General features: G+C 48.1%; 1 protein-coding gene across 4 annotated transcripts in view; it reads left to right on the top strand.

Moving 5' to 3' along the window:
- The window catches only part of IKBKE (inhibitor of nuclear factor kappa B kinase subunit epsilon), a 65,032-nt gene that overhangs the window by 21,422 nt on the left and 28,808 nt on the right, over positions 1–14,802 (top strand). For all 4 annotated transcript variants that reach the window (XR_010792574.1, XM_066600195.1, XM_066600194.1 and 1 more), the window contains 5 exons: positions 1,924–2,034; positions 4,853–5,032; positions 5,192–5,388; positions 6,449–6,513; positions 9,800–9,891. Coding sequence is in view for 3 of the 4 variants with exons in the window: in XM_066600195.1 (XP_066456292.1) it covers positions 1,924–2,034; positions 4,853–5,032; positions 5,192–5,388; positions 6,449–6,513; positions 9,800–9,891 (645 nt within the window). In the remaining variant the exon portion in view is untranslated. The remainder of the gene's footprint in view (positions 1–1,923; positions 2,035–4,852; positions 5,033–5,191; positions 5,389–6,448; positions 6,514–9,799; positions 9,892–14,802) is intronic.

Here is a 14,802-nt window from a genome sequence, read left to right on the forward strand (position 1 = left end):
AGTGCAGGGAATTATTGATTTATATCCTCCTATTGTGGTGAAACAATACTTAATTCCTCTTTTTTTTTTTTTAAGGGTCTATTAGGATTGTATAGCAGATTCAGGCGCTGGACCGGTTGCGCATGCTCAGCAACCACTACATTCATTTAAATGGGAGCACTGAAAATAGTGTTCAAGTGTTGGTATATCTTCGGCGCTTCCATTGATTACCATATGAGTGCCTGAGATGGTTGAGGGCTTGATCTCTGCTATTTTCAGCACTCCCACTGAAATGAATAGCTGTGAAGAGCATGCGCACTACTTCTCCATTAATTTGCTAGTCTCTCTGGCAGACACGGGACCTTTGTTCTGGCAATCTGTGTGGTTCCCAAGAGTCAGACACCAACTGATTATCTAGTTATTATTATTACCTATCCTACAGATAGAAGGGAGATAACTTCATCTTGCCTGAATACCCCTTTAAACAAGCCCTTATATTTGTTGATGTAGTATACTTTCTCTTATAGATAGTTGAGAACGAGGAATTTTTTTTCTATTTCTGTAAGCTTCTTGACTCATCTTGTCTTCATTTGAATCCATGTCATGGGTCACAGTTACTGAGATGGTGGTTGGGTACAGTTGCAAGAAAAAGTAAAGCCCCATTTGCACAGGACGACTGTCTGGCAATGGATGCCCGACACTCGTCCCTGTGTGTACTTGCTCCCATGCTGTTGCACAGGAGCTAGTATCCTTGGCTCACAGTGGGGTGGCTTAAGGAGATTTCACTCTTCGCGCTCCCCCGCCCCTCTCCATTCACTTAGCACAGCGGCTGTTCTGTATTGAACGGCAGCTGTTTATACTGAATGATCAGAGTTCAGCTCATCTTTCATAGTTTAAGCTGCATAAATAATGGTCGATGAGCTGAATGCTGACCGTTCAGTACTGAACAGCCGCTGTGTTGAGTGAATGGATTGGGGCGGGGGAGCGCGAGGAGTGAAATCTCCTCAAGCCGGCCCCCGCTGTGAGCCAACGATACTCACTCCCGTGCAACAGTATGGGAGCAAGTGCATGCGGGGACGACTGTTGGGCATCGTTTGGCCGACATTTGTGCTGTGTTAATGGGACTTTAGTTGGCAGTTTTTTATTTTTGAATATTTAGATAACGGACCAGCTACATTTTTTAGTAATCAATGCAAGAATGTAGGTAATTCCAAAGGGTTAACATAGAATGTGAGGCTGAAAAAAGACATACGTCCATCCAGTTCAGCCTATTAACCCCCAATGTTGATCCAGAGGAAGGTTCACTTACTCTTTCTTGCAACCATAATAGGTTGCAGTTGAAATTGGAATTTTGGATATTTTTATTCTCCTTAGTAAATGGACTGTTTTTACCAAAGTAAAAACTTTGCTGTTCCCACAGATATGAAATGCTGCTTTGATCCTTTACATACTATGTTATGACTGATGTATTAAAGTGGTTATCTCCACAATGAATGGTTATCATAGTCATTATGTTACAGACATCTAGTGATTGAACAAAGTGATGCCCTGTGGCTGGTTGGTTCTTAAAATAGGACTATTAAGTGGTTTATTACTTGCATTTCATATATTTCTTTGATCTTGTAAATGGCTTGGTCATTAGGGACGCCCATATAATAGATCAGTAGAGAGGTAATAAAACTGTATACGGTTATTGCTGCCTTGGTTGTACCTTCCTGGGCTTATAAAGATATGATGTAATAATAGAAGATTGACATCATATTTTACGTACACAAGAAAGCTATTAAGTCTTGATTAAAGGGAATTGGGAGAAGACTAAAATAATTGAATATTTGGTTATTTATACACTGAAATATTATGACGACGTGAACTTATAAGATGTGAAAAGTAAAAGCAGATAGAAAGGATATCGTATTACTGATGTACATCTTTTATAACATTCAGGCATAAAATTACAGCAGAAAAGCCCCCGGGTGCCATTGCAGGGGTGCAGCGGAAGGAGAGCGGACCCATTGAGTGGATTTATGAATTGCCAGTTACCTGTCGCCTTTCCGAGTAAGAGTTAATTTTACTTGTTTCGTAGATTGTGTTTAATACAAGGATGATACTGAAGAGAATATTAACCCTTTCCAATCCACTGTCTGACGTCTGAAGACATTCTGATTGAAAACTGTATAGATCCGATGTCGGAAGACATCTGGCAGGGTATTCTTACTGTAGATTACTAGCCGCTCTGTTGTCGGAAGCCTCTCCAGCATGTCACATACTGCAGTACTGGCTTTAGCCATCAGATGGGGCTATTGTATAATGGCAGAAAGAGAAAACCCCTTAGAAAACCCTGAATCAAAAATTGGATTGCAAAAGGTTAAAGGGATTGTCTTATCACTGGGGGAAGCCAAGAAAGGTCAATCATTTACATCGAAGGGAAAAATGTCCTCCAAGTGGAAGTTAGCCTTGCAGCAATTCTCTGGTCTATCTACTAGAAGCCCCCCCCCACCCCTCCCCATTATGTCCTAATTAGTATATAGTATGCCAATGACACAAGATGAATACTAGTGGAACTTAAAACCCTTTCACGGGGACTGGTGATTGAGAATGAATGTTTGCCGAATGGTCGTTACCCGATGATTGCCCTGTATGAAGGCAGCAGCTGACAAACAAGCAAACACTCGTTTGTTGGGTGATCACATCGTTTATGCAGTGCCAAGAATTATTGGTTGTCGCCAGCACATCACCCTGTGAAAACATGAAGGTTCTGCCCACAATAATGGAACTGTATGTCACTGAACAATCGCATTAACGACGTATGTTCGGATACATTCGGTACTGCTGATTTCTCCGTGTAAATAGAGCTGCGTAAGATTGCATAAACTAATGCCATCCTATGGCAGCGTGCACGGGCGGAAATTCTGCGGGAAATCCCACTGCGGTATTTCCGCTGGTGTGCATTCACTCATATCTACAAGATTATGTAGTTTCTCTTGCTGGGAACAATAAGATTTTGCTCCACTGGCTAACACCGTACCAAATTTTTTCATTTGATCTGAGAAACACTTCTTTTCCCTAGCACTCCCTTACAGACAGATTAAATCCTCCTCTGGATTCTTTTAATACCCAGCCTTTTAACTTAGTTTTTTTGCATTGTATTTGCACAGTATTCCCCTTCATTGGGTTCTCTCTTTCTCATCTTTTTGCTATGCATCCACCTCTCTTTCATTTTTATTTACACTTCATGTCTCAATTTTGAACATTTTGTCAACTACATATAAAGACTGCTCCATTGTTGCTGTTTACTGTTAAGCTCTGTGCCATCACTGTCTAACTTTCAAGAACTCTGCCACAATACTATATGTAACAATCAAGTATGAGCCCTCTGTGAATGACTGCAACCATATGCTCAATATCATAAACTGAATACTCATTGTATTGTCCTTGTGTGGGGTATCATGCAATGGTCACAGGCCAAAGTCATACATTTCTGACCCTCTTAAAATTGTTTTGTAGCGCTGCGGAATAAGTTGGCACTATACAAATAAAGATTATTATTTTAATGCAAAGGTAAGAATTAAAAATCTATGCAACAAATAAAGATAAGAAAATAGAGGAAAGCCCTTAGACCACTCTCACATATGCGCTTTTTACTGCGATTACTGCAGTGTTTTGAATGCCATGGTATAACACTCCCATTGATTTCAGTGGGGCCTCTCAGACGTGCTCAAATGCGGCACTTTCTATTTTGCCTCGATTAACTCACTTCATAACCCATAGAAGAGTTCAATCACGTCAAATGGTCCCTTTTTGTAAATTCACAGGTTCTGGATACTGGAGAGGGAATATAGGGATGCTATCACACAGCATGCACTTTCCTTAGAAAATCCTTAACTTGTACCTGCTGAATTGCTGGAAACTGCATTTCTTGTGATATCTGTCCCATATTTTTGCCATGTGTCTGCAGGGTTGTTCTGATCTGCATTGAAGTTTGTTGAATGTTTTTAAGCTTATCTAATAAAGTGTACATTTTAAAATAGGAGGATTATAGCAGTGACAAACAAAGGTCACTCTGACTGGGATTGTTTCCCATATGACATAACACAAAAAAATTGCGCAATACCCAATGAAATGTGTAGGGAACCTAAATGGTTGATGAATATTGAACATGTATGAAGTAATGTAGAAGGACGTTCACCTTCAATACATCGGGAGATGATCACAACACCATATTATCATAGAATCATGGAAAGGCAGAGTTGGAAGAGACCTCCAGGGTCATCTGGCCCAACCCCATTGCTCAATGCTGGATCACTAAATAATCCCAGACAGCTGTCTGTCCAGTCTCTGCTTGAAGATTTCCATTGAAGGAGAACTCGCCACTTCCCGTGGTAACCTGTTCCACTCATTGATCACCCTCACTGTCTAATATCTATTCTGTGTCTCCTCCCTTTCAATTTCATCCCATTGCTTCTAGTCTTTCCCTGTGCAGATGAGAGTAGGGCTGATCCCTTTGCACTACGACAGCCATTTAGATATTTGAAGACCGCTATTACGGTAATTCTCCTCTCAGCTTTCTTTTTTGTAAGCTAAACAAACCCAGATTCTTTAATAACTGTTCCTCATAGGACATGGTTTGCAGACCACTCACCATCTTGGTAACTCTTTTCTGAACTTGCTCCAGTTTGTCAACGTTTCCTTTTTCAAATTGGGGTGCCTTTTTCAAATTGTTGCCGGAATCTCCTCATCTCGTTGAACAGAATTTGCTCCATCCCCAGTGCTTACCTTCCTGACATCCATTTCTGCATTTTAAGTCTGCTGTACATTTATTCGGCAACCACCACTGGTCAACAAGGTCTTCAGTCATTGTCCTCTTTGTTTACAGGGGATTGAAGACACAGTTGGAGGCCATCCTTCCAAATATCCTTGAAGCTGACCAGGAGAAATGCTGGGGCTTTGATCAGTTCTTTGCTGAGACCAACAACATTCTAGAGCGGATGGTCATCCATGTGTTCTCCTTGCCACAAGCTAGAATGCACAAGATTTATATACATCATTATAACTCGTAAGTTATGTATAAGTTCAACTGCGAAATCAGCTTTACAGAAAAATAGACCCTGTATATATCCACCACATACTGTGTAACTACTTTATATGGGAAATATCTGCCTTTCACTATGTTAAAACCAGTTTGTTTGTGCTTTGTATTTTTTTCTGCAAACAGAGTGGCGGTATTTATGGAAATTGTGGCCAAACAAACGGGAGTTGTGCCAGAAAGACAGACCTACTTCTATGAAGGGCACCTGTACCCCATAAGTTCTACCTTACAAGTTCAGCGACTTTCTAAGTCAACAGAACAATATTCATTCATTTTAATTGGCTGTGAGAGTGAAGGTCCAATGGGAGTAACTTACAAAGACCGTAAGTTCATCATACGTCTAGTAGCCACTGAACTCTAGTTATCTTTCCCCTTGTATAAAGTTGCCCATACCCATAAGATTAAGGTCACCAGATTAGATCCGCTAATAACTAATATTTCTGGGGGTCTCCTCCAAGTGATCTGCTGGGGAACAAGGATTAAGAATAAAGTAAGTACATAAGCTGCTGTCAGTGGTCTGGCAGAAACTCCCCTCCCCCTTTCTATTGAAATAAACCTGGGCAGGATGGGAAAATAACTTTCCCCTAAATCTTGTATATGACAAGTTTAACACACTTCTCAAGAGATTGCATTTGGTCATGTGTAGAGAAGTAGAGAATGTGAATGAATTGTTACATTTGGATGAGCCATGATCTCATAAATATGTTACATTTCATTCTCTATATATAGCAGTTGGACATATGTAGAGAAGTAAAGAATGAAATGTAACATACTTACGAGATTCATCCATTAGTATATAATCAAATGTGATGGATATGTAGACTTCACATTGAAAATCCACAACAAATGCTAATGGATGGGGTCTTACATTTAGAGCATGCTATAATTCTGCAGTATGCCCTATGTTTTGCAAATAAGGGAGATGGAATGATACTTCTGCAGCGCCACCTATTGGATGGCACCATTCCCTCAAATCAGTGCTTGACACTTTACACCGGTCTGTAGAGCAATGATATTTTGCAGAATTGCTACAGATTTGTGCTGCGAATTCCACTTTTTGCATTGCAGAATTAAAAATAAAATCAGCAATGTCTGCATTAAATGTTCTTTTACGTTTCAGAACGCCTCAATAATCTGCAATATGCTTTACTTCTTAATGTCAAAATGTTACTGCCTTGTGTCATAATGGTTCACCAGCACCAGCGGAGAAAATGCGGATGCTGCAAAATTTCTAAACTCTGCTCATAATTTATATGTTTATTAATTATTTTTAGCCCTATCAGAACAATTAACATGTTTGTGTATTCATGCATACTATTAACTGTTCAGTTAGTTGGAAAATAAACTATTTATGTACTTTTCTTATTTCCATTTTATTTCCAGCTGCATTTGACTTTCCCAGGTTTCTGCCCTCAGTCGATGTTGCTGTGGACTGTTCTGTTGCAAAAGTAAGTAGAAATCCTCAATCATTATTTTTTCAAGTAGATTGGGATATAATAACATGGATCTGACAGTTCCCTGCAACAATACTTATCATGATTGTTGACACCACAATCATAAATACAGGCGATGCTAACAAAAGTTGCTTTGCATTTTGCTAATTGACAAAAATAAATTATTAAAGGAGATGTCTCGAGGAAGCAGTTAATTTTTTTTTTTGCCCAGTCCCCCCCATTAAACACACATTACTAAGCCCCCCTGTAAATGACATTTCTAGCTGGTTCGTACTTACCGTTCCAGCGTTTCAGCAAGTTATAAAAGTTTCCTCAAGATGGCCGCCGGCTCTTTCCCAGTCGCTCGCTGCAGCCCGACGTGCGCGCTCCCGAGACGCCGCCAGCTGTGTCTCCATGGCAACCGGACGCATCGCAGCCGCCGACCAGACGCCCCGCAGCCGCCGACCAGACAGCAGGTAACCGGCGCTAGCCCCCGGCTCCCCAGCGCTAGTTCCCCCGGCGCAGCGACAGCCCCCCCCGGCCTAGCGACAGCCCCCCCCATCGCAGCGACAGCCCCCCCGGCCTAGCGCTAGCTCCCCCGGCGCAGCGACAGCCCCCCCGGCCTAGCGCTAGCCCCCCCGGCCTAGCGACAGCCCCCCCGGCCTAGCGACAGCCCCCCCGGCCTAGCGACAGCCCCCCCGGCCTAGCGACAGCCCCCCCCCATCGCAGCGACAGCCCCCCCGGCCTAGCGCTAGCTCCCCCGGCGCAGCGGCAGCCCCCCCCCGGCCTAGCGCTAGCTCCCCCGGCCTAGCGACAGCCCCCCCGGCCTAGCGACAGCCCCCCCGGCCTAGCGACAGCCCCCCCCCCATCGCAGCGACAGCCCCCCCGGCCTAGCGCTAGCTCCCCCGGCGCAGCGGCAGCCCCCCCCCGGCCTAGCGCTAGCTCCCCCGGCCTAGCGACAGCCCCCCCGGCCTAGCGACAGCCCCCCCGGCCTAGCGACAGCCCCCCCGGCCTAGCGACAGCCCCCCCCCATCGCAGCGACAGCCCCCCCGGCCTAGCGCTAGCTCCCCCGGCGCAGCGGCAGCCCCCCCCCGGCCTAGCGACAGCCCCTCCGGCGCAGCCCGGCGCAGCGGCAGCCCCCCCCCGGCCTAGCGCTAGCTCCCCCGGCCTAGCGACAGCCCCCCCGGCCTAGCGACAGCCCCCCCGGCCTAGCGACAGCCCCCCCCCCATCGCAGCGACAGCCCCCCCGGCCTAGCGCTAGCTCCCCCGGCGCAGCGGCAGCCCCCCCCCGGCCTAGCGACAGCCCCTCCGGCGCAGCCCGGCGCAGCGGCAGCCCCCCCCGGCCTAGCGACAGCCCCCCCCCGACCCATCACTTACCTGGGAGGCTTCTCGGGGCGGCTGGGCTGGGCTGGTCTTCTCCGCTGGGCAGCTCCAGTTTCTGCACCTTCCTCTAACAGAGGATGGTGCAGAATGGCCGCTTCAGCGCGCTCCCGAGCAGTGACAGCTCGTCTGCGCATGCGCAGAAGAGCTGTAGCGGGGAGCACACTGAAGCGGCTCGTGCTGAATGGAGAAGACCGGACTGCGCAAGCGCGTCTAAAAAAGCAAGCTGCCAGCGAATTTAGACGGAACCATGGAGACGAGGACGCTAGCAACGGAGCAGGTAAGTGGAATAACTTCTGTATGGCTCATATTTAATGCACAATGTACATTACAAAGTGCATTAATATGGCCATACGGAAGTGTATAACCCCACTTGGTTTCGCGAGACCACCCCTTTAAGGCCCAATGTCCACGGGTGGATTTTAATTATAAAATCTACACATATCTCCTGTACGGAAAAACCGCAGTAGTAGCCGCCCATAGCAATGCATTAGCATCTGCAAGGCAATTAACCCCTTAATGACGCGGCCCCTTTTTTTCCATTGTCATTTTTGGAAATCGTAACTCCTTTATTTATCCATCGCCGTTGCTGTATGAGAGCTTGTTTTATTGTGGGACGAGTTGTAGTTTTCAATGGTGCTATTTAAAGTACCATATAATGTACTGAAAAACTATTACAAAATTCTAAGTGGAATAAAATGAAAAAAAAAAAACGACATTCCACCATCTTTCAGTGCATCTTGTTTCTAGGCGCACACACAGAAAAAAAAATGACATGATAACTTTATTCTATGGGTCAGTACGATTATTACAATACCAAACTTGTATAGTTTTTTTTTTTTACTTTACTACTTTTTTTTTTTCAAAGACATTTAATTTTTTTCAATTATTTTCTGCCGCCATCTTCTGCGCGCAATAACTTTTTAAATTTTTCCATTGACTGTGCGGGGTAAATGATGTGCTACTTTGATAGATGGGACTTTTATGGACGTGGTGATACTAAATATGTATTTTCCTTTTATGATTTAGATTTTTTTATTATAGATATGGCAAAAGGAGGGTGATTTAAACTTTTACTACTTTTTTTTTAATACAATAAAACTTTATTGATCTCACTGTCACTTTTTTTTAAGCCCCCCCTGGGGGACTACAACATGAGATGCTTTGATCACTCCTGCAGTATGACATAATGCTATAGCATTACTTCATACTGCATTCTGACAGGCAGTCTATGAAGCCACCCCACAGGGATGGCTTGATAGGCAGTCTCCCAAGGCAGCCTTGGGGCCTTTTAAAAGGCCCCCGGCTGCCATGACACCTGCACAGCTCCCCCGATCTCACCGCGGGGAGGCAGTACGGGACCCCCATACATCATTCGGGGGATTTAAATGCCATAGTCAGAATTGACAGTGGCATTTAAAGGGTTAATAGCCGCGATCTGCCGCACAGCCGATTGCAGCTACTGCCCACGGGTGTCAGCTGTAATAAACAGCTAACGCCCGCGCTGTATGAAGAGAGGTCGCCCCGCAGCACAGCCACAGCTGTCACTGTGGACGTGCTGCGGGAAAGCAGAAGATTAAAAAAAATAGCACTACACATGCGTCTGGCACGTCGCTGTTATGTCCGGACGCATCCGCCGTGCTGAAGAAAGAAGATCTGGCCGGCACGGAGAAGATCTGCACTGGAGAGGTAAGAAAAAGTTTTTCTCCCCATCTTGGCAGGCACAGCGGGATTCAGCAGTAGAATCTGCCCTGCAAATGGACATTGGGCCTAACAGTTCTGCTTTTGCAGCATTTTTCTATATCTGCCGAGAACTTTTGCACAGTACTGTACTTCATAATGAGCCTTTTTGTAATTGCTTAGTACTCTGTAAGGATTCTCTACATGACCTATAAAGTGACAAATGTTTGTATTCTTGCAGAATGTTGTCAGTGCTGTCTACCAGACGTTGCGAGTGACACAGTCGTTGTTGACGTGTCAAGAATATATACTCCGAGGAACATACTGGCTAATGTAAGGGATACTTATACTTGCTCATAGTCTATATATGCTATCACATGGATGCAAAATAAATATTACTAGAGATGAGCGAACGTACTCGTCCGAGCTTGATGCTCGTTCGAGTATTAGGGTGTTCGAGATGCTCGTTACTTGAGACGAGCACCACGCGATGTTTGAGTTACTTTCACTTTCATCTCTGAGACATTAGCGCGCTTTTCTGGCCAAAAGAAAGACAGGGAAGGCATTACAACTTCCTCCTGTGATGTTCCAGCCCTATACCACCCCCCTGCAGTGAGTGGCTGGGGAGATCAGGTGTCACCGGAGTATTTAAATCTGCCGCGCCCGCGGCTCGCCACAGATGCATTCTGACAGAGATCAGGGACAGTGCTGCTGATGCTGCTGCTGCTATAGGGAGAGCGTTAGGAGTTATTTTAGGCTTGAAGAACCCCAACGGTCCTTCTTAGGGCCACATCTGAACGTGTGCAGTACTGTTAAGGCTGCTGTGAGCAGTGTTGCACTTTTTTTTTTTTTTTGCATACCGGGCGTGCAGAGCATTGCGTCCTCAGTCTGCAGTAATTTTACATAGTATAGGGCCAGTAGCGGTGAGGCAGGGACAGTGGGAAAGGTGAAAGAGATATACTGTCTATATAGGCAGTGGGCTTTTTCAAACAAATTTGGGAAAAATACTATCTTTGGGCTGCCTGTGACCGTCTTGAGTGTACTGCGTCTCTGCTGGGGGTAGTAGTCCTAATTAATACGCAGCTAAGTGTTACAGCAGGCTTGCGCAAAAGTGTTTCCTGGCTCTGCGTTGCCCATTACATCACCGCCGTCATCCCGTCCAGAGGGAAACAGTCTGCAGTAATTTTACATAGTATAGGGCCAGTAGCGGTGAGGCAGGGACAGTGGGAAAGGTGAAAGAGATATACTGTCTATATAGGCAGTGGGCTTTTTCAAACAAATTTGGGAAAAATACTATCTTTGGCCTGCCTGTGACCGTCTTGAGTGTACTGCGTCTCTGCTGGGGGTAGTAGTCCTAATTAATACGCAGCTAAGTGTTACAGCAGGCTTGCGCAAAATTCTTTCCTGGCTCTGCGTTGCCCATTACATCACCGCAGTCATCCTGTCCAGAGGGAAACAGTATACATATATACGCTGCCTACAGTATCTGTCTGGTGTCTCAGCTCAGCCTTTAAAAAAATAGAAGCAAAATACTTAAGGCCTACTAGTGGCCTTTGGACACTTGACTGCTTCTGCGCTGTGAATTCCACTAGCTCAGTCATACGCACCTACGTCTCACTACAGGCTTGCGCAAAATTCTTTCCTGGCTCTGCTGTGCGTTCCGTAAGCGAAGTCAGCCTCCAACCACAGGCCAATAAGCGGCACATTTAATTACAGCGTTCTGGTTCTGCACTACTGGTAATACACCATGCTGAGGGGTAGGGGTAGGCCTAGAGGACGTGGACGCGGGCGAGGACGCGGAGGCCCAAGTCAGGGTGTGGGCACAGGCCGAGCTCCTGATCCAGGTGTATCGCAGCCGACTGCTGCGGGATTAGGAGAGAGGCACGTTTCTGGCGTCCCCACATTAATCTTACAATTAATGGGTCCACGAGGTAGACCTTTATTAGAAAATGAGCAGTGTGAGCAGGGCCTGTCGTGGATGGCAGAAAGTGCATCCAGCAATCTATCGACCACCCAGAGTTCTACGCCGTCCACTGCTGCAACTCTGAATCCTCTGGCTGCTGCTCCTCCTTCCTCCCAGCCTCCTCACTCCATTACAATGACACATTCTGAGGAGCAGGCAGACTCCCAGGAACTGATCTCGGGCCCCTGCCCAGAATGGGCAGCAATGGTTCCTCTCCCACCGGAGGAGTTTGTCGTGACCGATGCCCAACCTTTGGAAAGTTCCCAGGGTCCAGGGGATGAGGCTGGGGACTTCCGGCAACTGTCTCAAGAGCTTTCAGTGGGTGAGGAGGACGACGATGATGAGACACAGTTGTCTATCACTCAGGTAGTAGTAATTGCAGTAAGTCCGAGGGAGGAGCGCACAGAGGATTCAGAGGAAGAGCAGCAGGATGATGAGGTGACTGACCCCACCTGGTTTGCTAAGCCTACTGAGGACAGGTCTTCAGAGGGGGAGGCAAGTGCAGCAGCAGGGCAGGTTGGAAGAGGCAGTGTGGTGGCCAGGGGTAGAGGCAGGGCCAGACCGAATAATCCACCAACTGTTTCCCAAAGCGCCCCCTCGCGCCATGCCACCCTGCAGAGGCCGAGGTGCTCAAAGGTCTGGCAGTTTTTCACTGAGAGTACAGACGACCGACGAACAGTGGTGTGCAACCTTTGTCGTGCCAAGATCAGCCGGGGAGCCACCACCACCAGCCTCACCACCACCAGCATGCGCAGGCATATGATGGCCAAGCACCCCACAAGGTGGGACGAAGGCCGTTCACCGCCTCCGGTTCGCACCACTGCCTCTCCCCCTGTGCCCCAACCTGCCACTGAGATCCAACCCCCCTCTCAGGACACAGGCACGACCGTCTCCCGGCCTGCACCCACACCCTCACCTCCACTGTTCTCGGCCCCATCCAGCAATGTCTCTCAGTGCAGCGTCCAGCCGTCGCTAGTGCAACTGTTTGAGCGCAAGCGCAAGTACGCCGCCACGCACCTGCACGCTCAAGCGTTAAACGTGCACATAGCCAGATTGATTAGCCTGGAGATGCTGCCGTATAGGTTTGTGGAAACGGAGGCTTTCAAAAACATGATGGCGGCTGCGGCCCCGCGCTACTCACTTCCCATTCGCCACTACTTTTCCAGATGTGCCGTCCCAGCCCTGCACGACCACGTCTCCCGCAACATTGTACGCGCCCTCACCAACGCGGTTACTGGCAAGGTCCACTTAACAACGGACACATGGACAAGCACAGGTGGGCAGGGCCACTATATCTCCCTGACGGCACATTGGGTGAATTTAGTGGAGGCTGGGACCGAGTCAGAGCCTGGGACCGCTCACGTCCTACCCACCCCCAGAATTGCAGGCCCAAGCTCGGTGCTGGTATCTGCGGCGGTGTATGCTTCCTCCACTAAACCACCCTCCTACTCCTCCTCCTCCTACGCAACCTCTGTCTCGCAATCAAGATGTGTCAGCAGCAGCACGTCACCAGCAGTCGGTGTCGCGCGGCGTGGCAGCACAGCGGTGGCCAAGCGTCAGCAGGCCGTGCTGAAGCTATTCAGCTTAGGAGAGAAGAGGCACATGGCCCATGAACTACTGCAGGGTCTGACAGAGCTGACCGACCGCTGGCTTTCGCTGCTGAGCCTCCAACCTGGCATGGTCGTGTGTGACAACGGCCGTAACCTGGTGGCGGCTCTGCAGCTCGGCAGCCTCACGCACGTGCCATGCCTAGCCCACGTCTTTAATTTGGTGGTTCAGCGCTTTCTGAAAAGCTACCCACGCTTGTCAGACCTGCTCGGAAAGGTGCGCGGCTCAGCGCACATTTCCGCAAGTCCAAGACGGACGTTGCCACCCTGCGCACCCTGCAACATCGGTTTAATCTGCCAGTGCACCGACTGCTGTGCGACGTGCCCACACGGTGGAACTCTATGCTCCACATGTTGGCCAGGCTCTATAAGCAGCGTAGAGCTATAGTGGAATACCAACTCCAACATGGGCGGCGTAGTGGAAGTCAGCCTCCTCAATTCTTTACAGAAGAGTGGGCCTGGTTGGCAGACATCTGCCAGGTCCTTGGAAACTTTGAGGAGTCTACCCAGATGGTGAGCGGCGATGCTGCATTCATTAGCATCACCATTCCTCTGCTATGCCTTTTGAGAAGTTCCCTGCAAAGCATAAAGGCAGACGCTTTGCGCTCAGAAACGGAGGCGGGGGAAGACAGTATGTCGCTGGATAGTCAGAGCACCCTCCTGTCTATATCTCAGCGCGTTGAGGAGGGGGAGGAGCATGAGGAGGAGGGGGAAGAGACAGCTTGGCCCACTGCTGAGGGTACACATGCTGCTTGCCTGTCATCCTTTCAGCGTGTATGGCCTGAGGAGGAGGAGGATCCTGACAGTGATCTTCCTAGTGAGGACAGCCATGTGTTGCGTACAGGTACCCTGGCACACATGGTTGACTTCATGTTAGGATGCCTTTCTCGTGACCCTCGCGTTACACGCATTCTGGCCACTGCGGATTACTGGGTGTACACACTGCTCGACCCACGGTATAAGGAGAACCTTTCCACTCTCATACCCGAAGAGGAAAGGGGTTCGAGAGTGATCCTATACCACAGGACCCTGGCGGACAAACTGTTGGTAAAATTCCCATCCGACAGCGCTAGTGGCCGAAGGTGCAGTTCCGAGGGCCAGGTAGCAGGGGAGGCGCAGAGATCAGGCAGCATGTACAGCACAGGCAGGGGAACACTCTCCAAGGCCTTTGCCAGCTTTATGGCTCCCCAGCAAGACTGTGTCACCGCTCCCCAGTCAAGGCTGAGTCGGCGGGAGCACTGTAAAAGGATGGTGAGGGAGTACGTAGCCGATCGCACGACCGTCCTCCGTGACGCCTCTGCCCCCTACAACTACTGGGTGTCGAAGCTGGACACGTGGCCTGAACTCGCGCTGTATGCTCTGGAGGTGCTTGCTTGTCCTGCGGCTAGCGTCTTGTCAGAGAGGGTGTTTAGTGCGGCTGGGGGAATCATCACAGATAAGCGTACCCACCTGTCAACCGACAGTGCCGACAGGCTTACAATCATGAAGATGAACAAAGCCTGGATTTCCCCAGACTTCTCATCTCCACCAGCGGACAGCAGCGATACCTAAACAATACGTAGGCTGCACCCGCGGATGGAAGCATCGTTCTCTATCACCATAAAAAACGGGGACCTTTTAACTTCATCAATCTGTGTATTATATTCATCCTCCTCCTCCTGCTCCTCCTCCTGA

This window comes from Eleutherodactylus coqui, chromosome 4 (assembly GCF_035609145.1).
Source record: "Eleutherodactylus coqui strain aEleCoq1 chromosome 4, aEleCoq1.hap1, whole genome shotgun sequence".
Lineage (NCBI taxonomy): Eukaryota > Metazoa > Chordata > Amphibia > Anura > Eleutherodactylidae > Eleutherodactylus > Eleutherodactylus coqui.